This window comes from Leptodactylus fuscus, chromosome 8, assembly GCF_031893055.1.
Source record: "Leptodactylus fuscus isolate aLepFus1 chromosome 8, aLepFus1.hap2, whole genome shotgun sequence".
NCBI classification, from domain to species: Eukaryota; Metazoa; Chordata; class Amphibia; order Anura; family Leptodactylidae; genus Leptodactylus; species Leptodactylus fuscus.
This window is the reverse complement of record NC_134272.1, coordinates 33,651,532-33,670,484: the sequence shown is the minus strand read 5'-3', so window position 1 is coordinate 33,670,484 and position 18,953 is coordinate 33,651,532. Positions and strand designations below refer to the sequence as shown.

The following is an 18,953-nucleotide window of genomic DNA, read 5'->3' as shown; positions in this document are numbered from 1 at the left end:
TAGAACCAAAAAGTACACCCGACCCCGCAAAAAAAGACGCCCTATGCATTCCCGTACACCTATGTATAAAAAAGTTACGGCTGTCGGAATATGGCGACTTTTAGAAAAAAAATTTTTTAACACCATTTTGGAATTTTTTTTAGGGGTCAAAATGTAAATAAAACCATATAAATTTGGTATCCCTGGAACCGTACCGAAACACAGAATACAGGGGACATGTCATTTTGGCTGCACAGTGAACGCCGTAAAACCAAAGCCCGTAAGAAAGTCGCAGAAATGCATTTTTTCTTCAAATCCACCCCATTCTGAATTTTTTTTCCTGCTTCCCAGTACATTATATAGAATAATTAATGGTGGCATCATGAAGAAAAAATTGTCCCGTAAAAATTAAGACCTCATATGACTCTGGGAGCGGAGAAATAAAAAAGTTATGGGGTTTAGAAGGAGGGGAGTCAAAAACGAAAAACGAAAATCAAAAAATGCCATCGGCAGGAAGGGGTTAAAAATGACTCTGTGTCAGCCCCATAGACTTTAATTGGAGGTACAGGGTACATTGGGGGACCCCTACTCTCATGATCAGTGGGACCCTCAGTGATCAGAGACTTGGAGCCTATCCTGTAGGTGAATGTAGGTAGTATATACATTGTATATACATTGTATAGGTCTGCTATTGGTGAATACTACTGTCACTTAGACCTATGACTACGTTATTAGTTATTATATACTCCTTATATGTTACCAAAAATTATTTAAAAAAATATATTCTATCTATCTATCTATCTATCTATCTATCTATCTATCTATCCAAATGTGAACATGTACTATGAGCTACTGCTTGTGTTACTCTGGAGTGTGCAGTGTAAGTCGTCCATTGGATCCTGTATATTGGGCAGGTAACTATCATACATATATACTGAGGTGGGGGAGCCCGGCGTCCTGTCACTATGTCATTGTCATCATATTACAAGACAAAGCATTAGATTAAATATTATAATGAAGGTGGATACTGTGTGAATAGGGTTTATAGTACTAAATATATATGTCTTGGGAAGAACAAAAACAAACAAAAAAAACTAAAAAAAATAATAATTTGGTTTGTATTGGAATAGTATAGATCTGTGATCTTGTAATCAGTTATGTTCAGTCTATTCCTTATGTAATAGATCCACTTCTTCATACATGTGTATATTGTATGTCTCAGCCAGTCAGACCCTCCATAGCACTAAGTACATATCACATACATGTAGCCATGACCCTGACAGCTCTGTAGTGAATGCAGAGGGAAGTCAGTGCATGAGACACTTGGTGATATTTCTTTCCAGGTGTCCTGCAGATCAGATGAGAATAATAATAATTCATAATAATAATATTAATGAGGCTGATAATAATCCTGATGATATGTGATAGTGCTGAGGACAGGAGGGGATCGCTGGTCCATGGTCCCATCCCAGAGAGTCCTGTGCAGCCTGCGTGTGCATGAAGTTGCCCGCAGGGTGACATGTGGTGCCAGCTGCCCTCAGTGCCCCCTGGAGCCCCCTCAGTCTTCTTATCTATGAGTCCATAGAGTTAGAAGTGCAGGATCTCCAAGATGGTCGAGCAGTTGTTGTTGGAGGGCAGAGCAGCAGCCCCGGTGTCATGTCCTCTGTGCGCCGGTAGTGGTGCTGTAGGAGGCTCATGAAGCCGCAGCACTAGGAGCAGCCCAGCCTTCCCTGCTGCTGCTGCCGCCGCCGCCGCTACTGCTGGAGAATATATTCAGGGATTCCCAGGCACCGACCCCCCTGCTCTCTTACTACGAGATTTTTTTTATGACCTCCACCCCCTCCCTCCTTCCCCCCCGTAGAAATTAATTCGGATCGTACAGTTATTACAGGGGGTCCTGGCTGGAAGGAGGAGATCCGGAGAGAGGCACAGCGCCCCCGGTCCTGATCGCAGCCGGCTGGGGAGGTCCTGGGATCTGACAGCCAAACAGAAAAGGGGGGAGAAAGGAGGAGAGAAAAAAAAGCAGCTTGAAAAGGTAAGTGGAGAACACAGGGCCACAACCGATGCCTCGACCTGCAGTGAGGCAATCGGGCCGGCTGGCGGCGCACTAGTGCCGGATACGGAGTGTACGATAGCTCGGGGTTCCTGAAGGCCTCACTAGGCCGGAGAAAGGGAATTTTACCGAATTTTGCCACATTGCTCCGCTTGGTCTCTGGTGATGTTGTAGCCGGTAACGGACCTGTATTTATCCGGATATCCTCTGTGGTAGAGCAGCCGGTTTAGGCCGAGCGGCCGAGGCCTCCCCGGGAGAACGGTATGTATCTGCCCCGGCAGCTGAAGCCTATCCTGTGGGCTCTAGATCGGATAGAAGCGGCGGAATTACCGGGGCTGCGGCAGGTTGTAGTGGCCGCACTGCTATACTGAGTAGTGCGGTACCGGCCGGTGACTGCCCAGCCCCGGCCGGCAGGTGTGAACAGACACAAGCTGCCTTGTGTATCAGATGTTGGACTGTCCATTAGTGTACACATTGCTCCGGTACCGCTGTGACTGAATAATGTGCTATATACTGATATACACGGGGTTACTAGTACGTCCTAGTCCTGCTCCGTATACAGGAGGCCCATTCACTGCCAGTTACCTATAACCACGTCCAAAATACAATAACCCTCAGACATTGGTATATAGATATCCCTGTTATAATGTCAGTCTGTTATCTCTTAGTTATCTGTCCTTGGGAAAGCTGGGTGACCGGTCAGCATGACCACCATTCCGGTACCCACCAGGGTTGTCACAGCCCTGCACTATAGATTGCTTGTACAGTGTGCACTGCATATTTACTGTCCAGGAGTCTGGGAAAGCTGGGTGACCGCTAGGCCTCCTGTCAACGACATTAGAAACATAGGACTCTGTGCACACTGTAGTCATGGTACTGTCAGGTTTCTGTTTCCTCTGATGGTCAGGAGAGTGTGGGGGAAACAGATGACAACTGGATCACAGTAGACCTGCCATGGCCATGAGAGATGCTGTGATGCCAGTGTGACCATAGTGACACCTCAGTATATGGCTGATAGTTCCCTCATAGTCTCTGCCTGTCTCCAGTGGGGCTGTGGTGCCAGTGTGACCCCAGTGACAGGACGCCACCTCAGTATATGGATGATGGTTCCCTCATAGTCTCTGCCTGTCTCCAGTGGGGCTGTGATGCCAGTGTGACCATAGTGACACCTCAGTATATGGATGATGGTTCCCTCATAGTCTCTGCCTGTCTCCAGTGGGGCTGTGGTTAGCCTCTGTTCACATCTGTATTGTGGTTTCCATGAATAGAAGCCCCGCCACATAGTGACAGATCTCTATAGCGTTAGGTGCGCACGTTGTTTCCTTCTGTACTGCTCGTGCATCTGTTTATAAGTGGGAAATGGATGCCATGGAAAGGGCATAAAAATAAATAAAAAAAGTCTGTTTTAGGTAATAAGAAAGTGTAGACGTTGACATTTCCCTGTCCTGCAGATAAACGGACAGAAACGTAAAAGTCTCTTAAGACCTCGTTGGCACCGGACTGCATATTTTGGTTCTGATGCGGGAAGCCGTGACAGAATAGGACCAAATGCGACAGCCGCAGCTTCCCTCTCCGGAGTTGGCTCAAATGAATGGGCCTAGTCCTGAGGATGCTGTCGGGAGGCGACGCTGGGGCTGACTCAGCCGTGGAATCCGCCTGAAGAAAGGGCAGCTTGTTTCTTTTTTTCCGTGAGCCGGAACATACTGCTGACAGAAAACAGGAAGCTAGCGGTCTCCATAGACCTCTATTGTGAGGGGGCGGATTCGGCGTCAGAATCCGCCTCCTCATGCCCCGTGGAAACGATTGCTGTGGCTAATATATATATATATATATATATATATATATATGAATCTAAACCAGGTCTGAGGTGTACATTGAGGTGTACACTAACTGCTGGTTCTGGTGAAATGTCTGTACACAAGTCAGGGCTCGTTCACATCTGCACCCGGTCTCCGTTCTGCAGGTTTCCATTCCCTGCACGAAACTGAGCAGGAGACGGAAACCTGCAGGAGTCTTTCTCACCCATTCATTTGAATGGGTTTGAAAGATGTCCGGCCGTGAGCGTTTTATGCTCTCTGCCGCAAAACTGTTTTTTTTTAAAAAAATCGGACACAGAGTCAGACATGCAGTACTCTGTGTCCGATTTAAAAAAAAAACGGTTTCGCGGCGGAGAGCATAAAACGCTCACCGGTGCTCACAGCCGGATCCGATCTGACAGCTTTCCGTCTTCTGCATGCAGAAGACAGAAAGCTGAGAACTGACTTCGGGCGCTAGTGTGAACCCAGCGTCAGTGACTTTCTTCTTTCAATTATTATGGCTAGTCTTACCTCACAGTGTCTGTCAGAAATTGCCAGACAGAAGATCCTGCAGGCCTGATAGGGAAAAAACCATGTACATTGTGAGCCCTATATGGGGCTCACAATCTACATTAAAAAAAAAAAAAAAAAAATAGACATCTCACGTCCATATGAAATGAATGTGCGGCACTACTAGCTGTAGTGTCGTATTGTTAATGTGCCCTAAGGGTCCATTCACACAGAGGAAATGGTGAGGAATTTGGTGTGGAATTTCAGCGCTAAAAAAAAGCCTCCGATTGACTTCAATGGTTTCCTTTAGTAGAAAAAGGAACCCATTGAAGTCAATGGGAGGCTTTTTTTTCAGCGCTGAAATTCCACACCAAATTCCTCACCGTTTTCCTCTGTGTGAATGGACCCTAATGGACCACTTGTGGGAAATAAACTGCGGAATTGTTTCCATTAGGAAGTGGTGGAAATTAGAGATGAGCGAGTACTGTTCGGATCAGCCGATCCGAACAGCACGCTCGCATAGAAATGAATGGACGTAGCCGGCACGTGGGGGGTTAAGTGGCCGGCCGCCGTCAAAGCGGAAATACCAGGTGCATCCATTCATTTCTATGGAGCGTGCTGTTCGGATTGGATGATCTGAACATACTCGCTCATCTCTAGTGGAAATATTTGGCTTCTCCTTCATACAAACACCCATTGGAGAATGGTTCTCCTGAACATATTGTAATGGGATCATTTACAGGGCAGATCCACAATATGTGGACACTTTGCGGTTCAGGTGTGAATGGAGCCTCAGAACACATGGACTTGGCAGGGCTAATTCACATGGCTATAGGAAGAACTGTGTTTACATGTATGGAGGGTTGTAAAATGTACAGTCCCAATACAGATCTGTATGTTTATGATAGCAGTAATGCCAAGAAATCATTAAAAATAAAATTAATTGTTCTTTGCACTACGTTCATTCTTGTGGTGTTCTGGTCCGTCTGAGAACAATGGGTAAGAGGAACGCTCCAATAGTGTTACATACAGAGACTGAGGGACACCATTGACCATAATGGGGTCAGTGGTTTTAAAGCTGAAAGCAGGAGACAAAAAAGTCCTCATTGCAAGACGTCTTCATTTGCTGATTTCAGGCAGACGTTTGAGACTTTGAGAATCTATTTAAGGCTAAGGCCCCACGAGCCGTAATCGCAGCGCTAAAGCGCTGCGGAAAAAAACGCTGCGTGATCGCATTGCGGTTCTTTCCGCAGCGCTTTGAAGAGAAAGTTCACAGAGTTTTCATCTGCGGACTTTCTCTTCCCATTATATCTACAGGAAAGCCGCCGGCGTTTCCGTAGATATAATTGACATGCTGCGATTTCTTCCGTAAAGTGGGCATGGGATTCGCATGAATCCCATCCCCTTTGCTTGCACTGTAAAATGCTGCAATTTTTCCCGCAGCGTCTCCACTGCGGGCAAATTGCGACGTTTATGTCCCGTGGAGCCCCAGCCTAAAGGGGTGTCCCTCTTACTCCTTGTTTTAGTGTTTCATAGTGCTGTTTGTGAAGACGTAACTGCTGAGGCCTATGACTGGATGCAGTAGTCACCTGGCACAAACAGCCTGGACATACAAATGAATGGAGCTGCCAGTGCTACAAACATAGGCCCAGGCAGAGGGTACGAGCCCCCAGCAGCACTATCAAATAATACACTTTTGAGATGGGATTAGCCCTTTAATCTCATTCCCACAATATTGGAAAAACATTTTGCAGAGAATGAAGTGTTTATTTGAGAAATGCAAAAACGCTAAAAAGCAATGGAATGGCATTTTTTTTGCAGTTTTTGGCTAGATGCAGTCTGAGCTTAAACGGTCTTTCTGGACTAAATGTGTCCTTAGGATAGATCATGAATATGAGGTCAGTAGACGCCTGACATTTGTCATTCCCCTTGGCTGATCTAGGTAGTTGCTAGCACTGGATCCACATGGTGGACCAAGTGAGTGGCTGCTGAGCTGCAGTAACCTGGCTCGCCATGAGAGTGTATGGCGCTTTCTACTTTGTCCACTGTGTCGTTTCAGCGTCTGTTGAGAAGCGCCCATCAGTGTTGGACCTCCACTGGTCTGATATTGATGACCCAACCTAAGGGTATCTCATCCATGTTAAAACCTTGATACCATACATTGAATCCCCTGCTAACACCTCTGTATTGTTTTTTCACATCCCTTATACCATTTGCCTTGCGGCCTCCTCCTTGAGATCATCACCCCTCCAGAAGACTCTTTTTCACACTTGTGGATGGTCATGTTAGGATGAGATCAGATATGATAAGATAGAAGTGTGAAGGTTTTCATTTGCATCCCATCCATCTGCTGTTGACTTTAACAGAAGAAGGAGAGAAAACAAAGCCAAAACCTTTTCTACCAGGTGTCTGATTTTTGACAGCAATAATAGTGCGGCATTTCTGGGTGTCTCTTGTGTTTCGGTGTCATTGATGCTTGTACACCTGTGTTTCTATTCATGAGATTGAGCTTGCTTTAGGAAGGCCATGCAACATGTGTATAAGGAGGTTCTCCAGAGTCCCATTGTTAAAGGGAACCCGTCAGGTGGCTTTTCCCACCCTAAACTGACCCCAGACACCGTATCAAGTTGAACGGAGGTCAGGTTTTAAGCTTTTAGATAACCTTAGATCTGCATATGCCAATTTACCTTAATCTTAACCAGCTTTGGGGTCAGGGCACAGCTTCATCCAGTCAAGCAGTCATTGCACTGAATCACACCCAGCACTGAGGTAGGTTATCGGCTTTACAGGGTGTGATTTAGCGCATGGCTAGACAAAGTTGCTTCACTATATTATGGGAATGTTCACAGCAAAATCTGGCTCTGAATTTTAGGTCACCACAAAATCGGTTTTAAATTCCGCCTGAATCCAGACTCCATTGATTTCAGTGGGAGGCGAATACTGATATATAATATGTATATTTATATATCATTTCCCTCTAGATGATTTTTTCAGGTAGCAGAAATAATAAGCATTATGTTTCATCTTCAGACTGATTCCACCTGTGGATTCCATTGAAGTGAATGAGAGGTAGAGAAAGGCAGGTGCAGAATTTGGTCAAGCGTACATTGTTTGGGTCAGCGCCATTGTACCACACAGGTGGCTAGAACCTGCTGTCATTAGATCACTTCTATCATAGACTGCAATGTAACTGTATTGCAGTCTATGGTAGAATCCATGGTTATTTTCTTATAACAGGTGGGGGGGTCTTCAGAAGGTTCCCGGCTGTCATATACACTGGACAGCTCCTGTGATCTTCCTACATGGGAGTCATACTGCTCACGTATATTAAGTAGCGTGAGCTTGGTTTGGAGGAGGATATTGGGGTGCCTCAGATGTACTAAATGCTCCCGTTCAGAGAGTTGTGCTTCTTAGTGTGTGCCTTATTTAAAATGCCAATATCCAAAGTAATAGTGCGGTTGGTATTGGCAAGGGGAAGATTACAGTATCTTTTAAGGAACACGTTAATAGACCCTGTCATCGGTTAAAGTTCCTAACACTGGCATGCAGCGGCTCTGGTTCCTGCACAGACATTCATGGGCTGGGGACAGAACTGCTGCACACTGGTGGTACAGAAGACTTTCATCACCTCCACCGGTTCAAGTTCTTAGCATCTGTTAATAGGCGTCACCTCACTGATTCCAACACAGTTAGAATTTCCTCTCTACCCTGTTACGTTCCTGAGCAACAAGTGCAGATAGTTTGGGTGCCTGATGTGCTGTCTAAGCTCTACAATGTCAGAAGGGCAGGGTCAGGCAGGGGATTAGACTTAGAGCTCCTATCAGAGGCTGAGCCATGAGGGCAGTACTCGCCCATAGACTAGTACTGGGGGGGAAGGGCGTTCCTCAGTGTCATTGCTGGGCGGTAAGGAACGCCCCCTCTGACAGTATAGTGATATGGACAGTACTATCAGAAGGGGCATTCCTCACAGCCCAGCTAGACTGTCAGGAACGTCCTTCTGATGGTGAAGCAATCTCATAAGGACACAGATGTCTCTTACATCGGGGCACATGACGGGAAAGCAGACAATGCGCTGAATAGCGCACTGTATGCTTTCTAGCGGAATCTAAAACTGCATGTGCCCGAGGACATGAAAGGTCCTCCTTAAAGGGAACCTGTCAGTGTGTTTTAGGACACTAAACCACCAACAGGTTCTTGTGGATTGCAGATTTAGTGTCCAAAACTGACTTTTTATAAAGCAATCCGTGGCCGAAATAAAAATAACAAGGTTTTGTACTTGCCTACACAGGAGCCATCTCTGGTGCTGCTGACACTTGCACTGTTCTACAGTGAAGGCAGGAATGTACACCCCTGCGTCATTGCACACGCACCCATCTGCATATAGATACATGTGACTTGCATTATAACGGGACAATTTGGGTCACTAAACCTCTGGTCTAAAAGAACTCCTGTGTGATTTAGGGCTAGTTCACACGCGCCTAGTGACTGCGTATTTTGGTCCTGATTTTGACATGGGAAGCCGCGTCAGAATAGCCGCTCCAGAGTAGGCCCAAATGAATGGGCCTAGTCCAGAGGGTGCTGTCGCGAGGCGTACGCCATCCGCCTGAAGAAAGGGCAGCTCTACATAAATCTCTATTGTGAGGGGGCGGATTTTGAGGTGGATTCGGCGTCAAAATCCACCCTCTCCTGCCCTGTGTGAATGAGCCCTTAGTGCCCCAAATTGTTCTGGCATGTTCTCTTCAGAATGTCCCCAAGTGTTTTTTGTTTTTTTTGTTTTTTTTTCTGTTTCAAAAAGGATAGTTGGGAAAGTTTTTCAGGCATTTTTTGGAGTGGTTTTTGAGACAGAAAAGCCTCCAAAACTGCTCCTAAGAAAGCTATGTGAACCCAATCTTATTGACAATCATACTGTCATTGTTAATGTCCATTGCTGTTTTCTGTCATATAATGACTGCAATGGGCACTAAACTGTTGCGAGGATCGGTCACAGACTGATTGTATCATTCCCGTTGACTCTAATGTAAAGCTATCTTTTGTTTTGTTTGTTTACTTTTTGTAACGGAATAAAAAGTCGTGCATGCAGAAAGCTACAAAGGTAAACAAATATGACGGAAGATGGCGTCTGTCCTGTTTACATTATTGTCAATGGGAACAAACACAGAATCAATCTGTGACCGATCTCTGCAACAGTTTAATGTCCATTGCTGTCATCCTATGACTGAAAACAGCAATGGACGTTAACAACGGTAGTGTGAACACTCTCTTATAGCTCTGGCATAAGGCAGTGTCTGTTGTATAGAGCTGTGACCCCCATAAAAGTATATGGATACCTGCTATACCTCCCTATGCTTCTGGTTTCATTGGATGTAGCAGTACAGAAGCATTATATAACACCATCTCATAAGGAGGGACTCCGTGTCCGTCATACAGGCCCTTGTGTTGTGTGTGTTGCCTCTGTATATCAATGGTTGATGAATGGAGTATTGAAACCAGCCAGGTTACTGGTCAGACCTCAACCAGAAATCGAATGCAATGTAGACGTGATTTTGCTTCGCATGTTTTAATTAATTAATCTGTTATTCATAGTTTTGTGGGTTTTTGTAGAATTTCTTCAAAAAGAATCTGTAAATGACACTTTCTAGCAGTAGAAGTCATTGGGAACTACAAGATTAGAAAAATGTGGCTTCTTTCTTCCTAAAACAGTGCAAAACCTATCTGCAGATTGCATGTTGTATGCACTGAAGCTGAGCTGCAATACCAGATGCCACCCTGGGACGGGGTGGCGCTGTTTGTGGAATTAAGAAGACATGTTTTCTCTAAGCCCCTTTAAGATACCATGGGTCTTGTCTTCTCTTGTTTTGTGATAGTTTTTATAATACTAATGCCTGTTTATAGGATTTTTTCTTTATACCGGGTTGAGGGAAATCAGAATAGTGTGTGCTGGCTTCCTGTAGATCTAGTATTGTCTATAGACCTTGTTCATGACTTCTGTCCCTGTGTCCTAGCCAGTCCATTATTATAGTAGCCATCCCATCTGCTCCATTACTACATAGTGGATTAGCCAGCCATAGAATAAAGGCACCCGAGTGTAAAGTGTATGGCCGGGGTCGCTGCCACAAAGGAAGGTGATGACTTCTTCCTACTCCAATGTCACGCTGTCACTCCTTCTATCCCTTTATTCTCAGAGACAGCTGAATTGTGAATTCTCCATCAATACATCAGTACAGGGAAAAATGATGGATAGTAAAAGGAAAAAAAAAATTAGTTTTTTTTCTTATTTATGCCGTTTCTTCCACATAATGATACAAAAAGAACATGTATGCAGAAAGCTAAGAAATGTATAAGTGTGTGTGAAACATGACAACACGGATCATGGTCTGTACATGGTTATGTGATATGTACAGTGCTACAGAGTGCCATATAGGCATCATAGGAGACGAATAAAAATGTGAAGGATCTCAATTTACAGTAACACAAAATGACTTTATTCCATATAACTTCCCCTTAGTACTATCCAGTAGGATAAAGTTCTGATCTTATTCTATAAAGCGTGGACCAGTGGCATATCACCGCTTCATATGTCTGGGCACAGTAAGGTGCAGTCTGGTATTTTTTGATCATTATATACATCCATTATTTTAGATTGGATCCTTGTAAAAAAAAATACCCCCCCCCGACGACCATGTTCCATTGTTTTTTGAAATGGCAATTGATCCATTGATTGTTGCTGAGGTAACTTGTTCCTTTAGCCAAACCTTGCTCCATCTTCCCCCCTCTCCATGTGTAATTTATGCGTCGTGTGGGAGCAGCAGACAATGGGCTCTCAACAACTGCTCCATGCCTGCTGTCCATGAGATTATATATATATATATATATATATATATATATGTGTATGTATGTGTGTATATATATATATATATATATATATATATATATGGCTTCCATATATCTTAGCAGGAGGACCTGGTTTTGCACGGGTATATTTCATTCTTTGTTTGTGTAGTGGCCCTATAAGTATTATTCAGTTTTGCACTCATGTATTTTGTATGTCGCTTGTGTGTGTGTGTGTGTCTTCCCACGACTTCGTCACGTTGGTGTCGATGATCCGCCTATATTCAGCAAATTGCTGCTGTTGATGGTTTGCCTGCTCCGGCGTGAGTGTGTTGGTAGCGTCAATGATCCCCCTCAGCTTGGCTTGAGGAGAACTCCGTGACTTCTGGCTACCTTCATAGCTCTCATGGTTTTACAATTTTGCAACAAATTAGATTTTCTTTTTCAGGCATGTTTAAAAGTAGCAAACTGCCAATTTGGATTAAAGGTGTGTCAGCACTCTGACTGGAGCAGATCAGATAATATGCAGATGTGTGTACACAATCCCTGAAGGTTAGCTGAGTGTTTACATAGAGAGATAACAGACCTTGGACCTGAGATAAACTGCTGCAAGAGTAATGTAATATAGTATGTGAACATAAATTCATAACAGTCGTGAAACCATGTCATTTACTGTGATAAAAAGTAGCCTATGTGTTTATCGAGGTTATAATCTATCTATTTGCCGAATTTCATTCAAACCTTTCCGCCGTTTTTGCGTGATTGACTAACAAACATCCAAACTCTCACATATTAGGATAGGATAGTATAGGAAGTAGGATAGGATAGGATTACAGCCACAGTCACTATACACTGTGTATATATACTCTGTTCGTCCAGGAATCCAGAGGAGGGTCTGCGTTGAAGTCTGCAGTGTTCCTAACCTTGCACATGAGCGATACATCAGGTCAGCGGCTGACAGTGATGCTCTGCTCAAATGGATCATCCCCAGCACCGCGGCGCCCCTGACTTGTTGTATTGCTTGTATGTGGGCAGAATGCCAACGAAGACTGGGAACCCAAAGAAAAAAAGGGAAGTCTGTCTCCAGAACCCACATATCAGCCAAGCCCCATAGATGCATAGGTTAGGGTCACCTGAATCAAAGTTTTTATCCCCATCGTTGTCTTCATTACCATTTTTGGGAATTTACAAATTAGCTCTTTGGAGCAAAAACAACACCCTCCTTACTCCAAAGAGGTAAGCGGCAACTTCCTTATTGCTCCAAGGAGTTAATTTGCATATTGAAAAAAATACTGCGATATTTCAGCAACAGAAGCACTGCATTCACAAAGGAAGGACTCTGTTACATTAATTCGGGTGACCTTAACCTATATATTGGGTTCCGGTTATGCTGACTCCCTTGAAACCTTATTCACACATCTGTGTTGTGTTTTGTTTTTTAAGTCCAAACCAGGAACAGGTTGAAAAAAACCAGAAGTAGAACAAATCCTTCTATTATTATTCCTCCCGGTTTTGGCTCAAAAATCATGGATCATTGATATGTGAGTAAGGCCCCATGCCCGCAACCCTAGTTGTTCCAATGTGTTCAGTATATTGTACTTTCCAATTGCGGATAGTATACCGACCCATTTGTTTCTATGGTCCCATTCACTCATTTGCTGTTTTTAGTGAGTCCAGGTGGTAGAAACTATTTGGAAACTATGGAGCAGATGACTCTCTGCAATGCGGACATGTTTTTATGGCGGAATACGGATACCTTTTTGCGGCCAGCACATGTAGCCTAACAATGAGCATGGGATCATAACCCCATTTAGAAAGTTCTCCTTTAAGAGTAGCACACATTTTCTGCATGGCTTTTTCTTGTTAAAGGGGTTGCCCAGGATACATGGCAAACTCAGGGCGTGCCCGGGGTGGTGTAAGCTGTGATACTTGGCCACCCCTGTCCCCCATTCAGTCAGTGCGTCTACAGTTCTCTCCAGTACCTGGATTGGCTGGGCCAGAAGTGGTTTGGGTGACTGCTGTGACCTATCTTTGGCCTCAGTGGTCATGTTTTGTGCTGTGTTGATATATCAATAGAGGATTCCCCGGCATCTTCACTTTCGGTCCAGGCACGGGAGGGAACAGACTTCCCCTCCCATTTCTTAGGTTGTCATTTATCCAGGACAACCCCTTTAATTTGCTGATAAAGCCTTAGTATGTGTGGACACAATTGTACTATGTCTCCTTACGGAAATTTCTCATTCACTTGGCGGTGCGAAGTTTGCTATGGTATTCTTTTTTTTCTTCTGCTTTTTCTTTAAATACAGTATGTGCGTATGGGTGATGAATGTCACCATATATTTATACAGTGGTGTCTATCTCATGTATATGTCAGGACATCCTGTTAGTGCATACGTTCTATGGATACTACAGATGGCAGTGTAAATGTAGCTTGTTTTTCTACTTCATGACACTTGTACACGCCACCATTTGCACACTGTTTAATACACTTCTTGTTTTTCTCTAATACAGTGATCTCATAGATTGTAACACCTCGTTCCTATTGTTTGATATGTTGGTTAACCTGTTACTTCATCTCATCTGATTTTGTATGGATTGTGTTGGCACTATATAAATAAAGTTATTATTATTCTCTTCACACTTTTTTGTTTTTACAGGAAACCCTTTGCAGCTTGCAGTTGTAGACGTCCCGAGGGGCACAACACCCAATAAGCAGATAGAATGCAGAGAGTTTAAGATCAGGTAAGGTGGCCTTTTTCTTAGGGAGGAAAATGGCGCTGAATTTGGAGCAGAATCCGCATCAGTTTCAGCACTGAAAGAAAAGCCTCCCATTAACGTCAATGGGCTCATTTTGTGCTAGAAAAAGGAACTCATTGAAGTCAATGGGAGGCTTTTTTTTATTCCACGTTGGTTCTGAGGCAGATTCCGCTCCAAATTCAGCGCCATTTTTCTCTGTGTCAATGCACCCTTAAGTAGATCTATATAAGCTTGTTTTCGCTATGGGTGTATACTACCAGTTGTCAAAACTGCACACAAAAATGTTGCATTGCTTGACTGCTAGCACTGCTTACAGCGTACACCTTACTCTTCCACCTGGGATAAAGGCTTTATCCAAGGTGAAAACTGAATGACCTATCTTTAGTATGTGTTATTAATTTGGGGTTGGTGAGGGTCCGACGCCTGGCCTCCGTGCTGAGCCGCTGTTCTGAGCACAATATACAGATCCTGTAGCATACAGTAGGATACACTGTGCAGTGGCTGAGACACAGTTACAGCTCAGCCCCCATCAATTTCAGATAATGTGTTCACCAGCGGCCGAGTATATAGCCTGTGCTACTTTGGCCACTATCCTTATGAACTAGTAAATATAATATGATGTCCTTATATAGCACAACATATTAAGATGACAGATTCTTTAAGGGCTGCAGTATCATATGGTGCATGAAGTTAAACCCCTCAGGACATCTCATTTCACAGAATGAACCGACTGTTGACTCCATTGTTCTTTCTCTTTTCCAGCTGATGTTCACAAGGAACAGAGTCACGTGATGTATGAAGGCAAACACATACACTTCTCTGAGGTTGATAATAAGCCCCTATGCTCCTACAGTCCCAAACTCTGCAAGCAGAGAAGACTCAACGGCTACGCCTTCTGTATCCGACACGTTTTGGAGGACAAGACAGCCCCCTTTAAGCAATGTGAATATGTGGCCAAGTACAATAGCCAACGTTGCACTAATCCCATCCCGAAATCAGAGGACCGTAGGTATGTGGCTCATCCGGGATTGCCATTACAGTGAAGTCTGTCTGTAATTGTCTTCTGCAAAGTTGTGTGTACTTGTGATATAAAATATAAATGTAATATAAAAGAGGTCTGTTATACTTTTATATTAGTATTCTTGTGGATTATAGGAGACGTTAACCTTAATGTTCTATCTACAGGGAAGGCCATTAAAGCTTTATTAGCACAATGATAGGATAGCAATGCCCATTATATGAGAGGATATAAGTTTGTGTGCTGATATGGGTGCTTTTGTTTGGCCTTGCAGCTAATAGAAGGGAGCTCATAGTGCTGGTTGGTCTTTGGGGTGTATCTGAATAAGCCATTTGGTTTAATAGATTAAAGAAATACTAAGGGAATACTGTGCTGTAAGTGAGAATTACTATGGGGGTTAAAAACTGTAAAAAATAAACGATGGGTGCATATTTTTTTAACACCACTTGCAGCTATTTTAATTGCAGTGGAGTTTTCATGCCACCCATAACTTTTCTTTAAGCTGGCATCAATTTTTGTAAAGTCCTCAGTCGCTGCAGAGATCATCAAGATTGCAGTATAATATGCCAGTCTTAAAGAATCTGCCTCGGGATCTTTCTTAGAAGGTCTAAAGCCTAGAGTCAAGTTTTGTCTTAAGCTTTAGTTTAAGTCTCATGCTTATGACTTTTTCTTTTTACAAGGTACTGCAACAGTCACCTGCAGGTACTGGGTTTTATCCCCAAAAAAGAAAGGAAGAAAAAGAACGATGCACTGGAGGAAGTAAAGGCGAGGCATCAAATGGAGACCGTGGCCTTCAGCTTAACTGTGCCCACCTTGGCCTTGAAGATGCCCAATGGACTAGATGGTATGACGCTTTCTCCTCCTGGAGCCAGGCTTCCTCTTCACTACCTGGAAACAGACTTGGATGACTCCTTCACGCATGAAGAGGAGGAAGAAGAGCTTAAGAAAGGAACATCCATAAAGAAGAAACTACAGAGCAAGTTGGCCCAGAATCGACAGCGACAAAAAGAGACAGAGATTCTAAAAGTTCATCAAGAGCACTTTAGCCCTCAACCTGCACCTTCTCAGCTGCAACCTCTGTCTCTTCAGGAGCCGCAGATGCTGGTGCAGCCAGCGCCAACATCACTGAAATCCACTGGGCTAACCCAGAGCCTGGCTTGTACGTCGCCTCAACCTCAGAATACCAGCTTACCAGTACAGGGAGCGTCACCCATAGCGCACACGTTAGCACAAATAAAGACTCTGTCTAATAAGAGACCACTTCCTGCCCCACCACCCTCCACAGATCCTCCACGTTCAGACAGGATTCAGGTGACAGCCTCTGCCTTACCAACGTACTCATCTTGTGTCAGCCGGCTGCAGAGACTAATGAAACTGTGCACACAAAAACACCAACTAGATTCAGATTTATTTCCACATTTGGGTAAGTCCACAAAACACACTTATTACTTCGTGAATTGTGAACAATACTCCTCCTATAGGCAAAATTCAGGGGACTGACAGAGAAACCGACTATAGCACTTGCTATCTCTGTCATTCCCATTACGTCCATGTGACATTGATCTAAAGCAGTGGTTCTCAAGATGCAGTACTCGTATTCCTGGGGTATATGCCGCTGTGAGAGCTCCCCCTGCTCCTACTTGTAGTTCGTGTGGCTCGCCACCCATAAACTACTATTATACTCTAGGGCTGGGGTAGGCAACCTTTTATGTTCAGTGTCCCAATTTAAATTAAAATAATCAAAGATGAGGTCCTCGGAGTGCCGGTCAAAAATTGTAAGGCTGGCGACCCCTATACTAAAGTCATATAGCACAAACCGTAACATAGGGGTGCTCCTAGACACATGCGTTTACTGCTATTTGCCTGGATATACATGTTCTTTTCCATTAGAAGCAATGTAAGTACATGTGTAACAGGTAATTAGTGATAATGTATGTGACTGGAAGCAGAGAGAGGTGACACCTGTAGGATGGTGACACACTATGTACCTGGATGCTGCAACTGGTCTGCGACCGCCATTACCTTCACTTTTCTGTAAGTGTAACACGGACTAATTTCAGTGACAATTTCTGGCGATGGGGTAACAGCAAAACCACAGCCAGGAATTAATAGGTGTCACACTTACACGAAAGTGACAATACTGTTGCTATAGCTGCATCTGGGTACACAATGTGTCACCACCTGAAAAAAAAACACCCTAAGGGTGCATGCACACTGAGTAACGCCGGGCGTGTATGAGAGCCGTACACGCCGGCGTTACAGCAGACTGCCGAACACTTCCCATTCACTTCAATGGGAGCGCTCGTAAACGCCGCTGTTACGAGCGCTCCCATTGAAGTGAATGGGAAGTGTTCGGCAGCCCTGCTGTAACGCCGGCGTGTACGGCTCTCATACACGCCCGGCGTTACGTAGTGTGCATGCACCCTAAGGCTGGCTGGTTTTTTGAACCAATGCCAGGATTGGATTGAGCAGAAGGGAGACTTAAAGAGGATCTTTCATGAGTTGGGGCACATGTGGTTTTATATACCCCTGGAAAGCTTTCACGATCTGTGCCCCAGCTGAAGAGCTATCCGTGCCGGTACCGTAGCTCTTCATAGTCAGAAGGGCATTCCTGACAGTCAGTCAGGAACGTCCTTCTTCACAGCAGTGCCTATAGCGCTGTTTTTTTTCCCCCATAGTATTACAATGGCTTATTGAATGCTTTGGTGTAGCGGTGCTTAGCTTTTCCCTGGCTTTATGGTTTGTTTGTCTGAACTTTAATATTTTTTTGAGCTTCTAGAGCATTTCCATATTTGTTTGTAAGCATCCAGATAATGTCTATTTGCAAAAGACACATATTGTGATTTGTACCAGAAAAGTACATGGAGGTGAAATAATGAATCGCACCACCATGTAGATATCTGTATGCACATTTCTGTGTATTCCTTATATTATCAGACAGAAGCCATGCAATATGCACGCGCTTTGTAAGCAGTTCTCCAAATCTAATGTTCTAGCTGGACTTCGTCAGTATATGGCTAATGTGGCAGATTCATCCGTTCCATCCATCTTAATAGTGCTATATTGTTGACAAGCACATGAATTTCTGCAAGCTCCATTCAGCTGAATGGGATACTCGCATACATTTCTGCAATAAATCTGCCACATGTGAATAGACTCATTGAGCTTAGGTTGCTATTTGATAATAGTGCTTGTATTTTACACTAAGTTGTCTTTATTTATTTTACTTTGGCAGCAGCTAGTGCCATCTTGTGGTGACTTTAATAATTACATTGAAGCTTTGTAAACCACAAACACCTTGTGCTATGACAATCTGGTCATCTGTGGATTTGTGGGCTCAGATGATTTTAGTTACTTTTCTCTTAGTGTAGGTAACACACATAAATGTATTTTAACCCTGTGCGTCCTAAATATACTGTTAGATGTAGCTTCTTTGCAGTGACTTTAGTCTGGTTTGGGAAAAATAGGAGCTATGTTAGAAGTTGAGTGGATTCTTGAACTTAAATTTGAAGTCTTGACATCTAAGACTGAGGTTTGTGATCTGCTGTTGTAGGTTCTGTAAGGGTAAGAAAACGTATTTTGGTTTTGTTGATGCAGTTTTTAAAGCTGACCCTTTATGATTCATATATGGTTTTAGCTCCAATACGGTTTTGCTAAAGCTTGAATAATAATAATAATTATTATTGTTTATTTATATAGCACCATTAATTCCATGTTACTTTACATTTGGGGATGTGTGTCCTTATGCTAAAAAAAAACCAACTTGGACTCTAAGTATCTGTTTCACATTTTAATGACTTGTCTCTCACTTTATTCACTGACTAGTAATGATGATGATTCTCCGATATTACATGAATAGAGCCTGATGTAGATCACCACCAGAGACTTACAACATGTAGGACCTTTCCAAGACTGAGGCCACACCTTTCGGAAAAGTTTGGGATTTTTTTTTGTTGTTGTTGCAGATTTTGCTGTAGGTTTTGGAGTCGAACCCTGTTGTGGCTATAGCAGA

At 43.7% G+C, this 18,953-nt stretch overlaps 1 protein-coding gene across 2 annotated transcripts in view; it reads left to right on the top strand.

Annotated features, from left to right (window-relative positions):
- Positions 1-1,734: 1,734 nt before the first annotated feature.
- INO80D (INO80 complex subunit D) overlaps positions 1,735-18,953 on the top strand; it is a 28,002-nt gene continuing 10,783 nt past the window's right edge. For both annotated transcript variants that reach the window (XM_075284277.1, XM_075284276.1), the window contains exons 1-4: positions 1,735-2,014; positions 13,824-13,908; positions 14,686-14,932; positions 15,622-16,364. In XM_075284277.1, the coding sequence (XP_075140378.1) occupies positions 14,715-14,932; positions 15,622-16,364 (961 nt within the window). In that variant the 5' untranslated portion in view covers positions 1,735-2,014; positions 13,824-13,908; positions 14,686-14,714. The remainder of the gene's footprint in view (positions 2,015-13,823; positions 13,909-14,685; positions 14,933-15,621; positions 16,365-18,953) is intronic.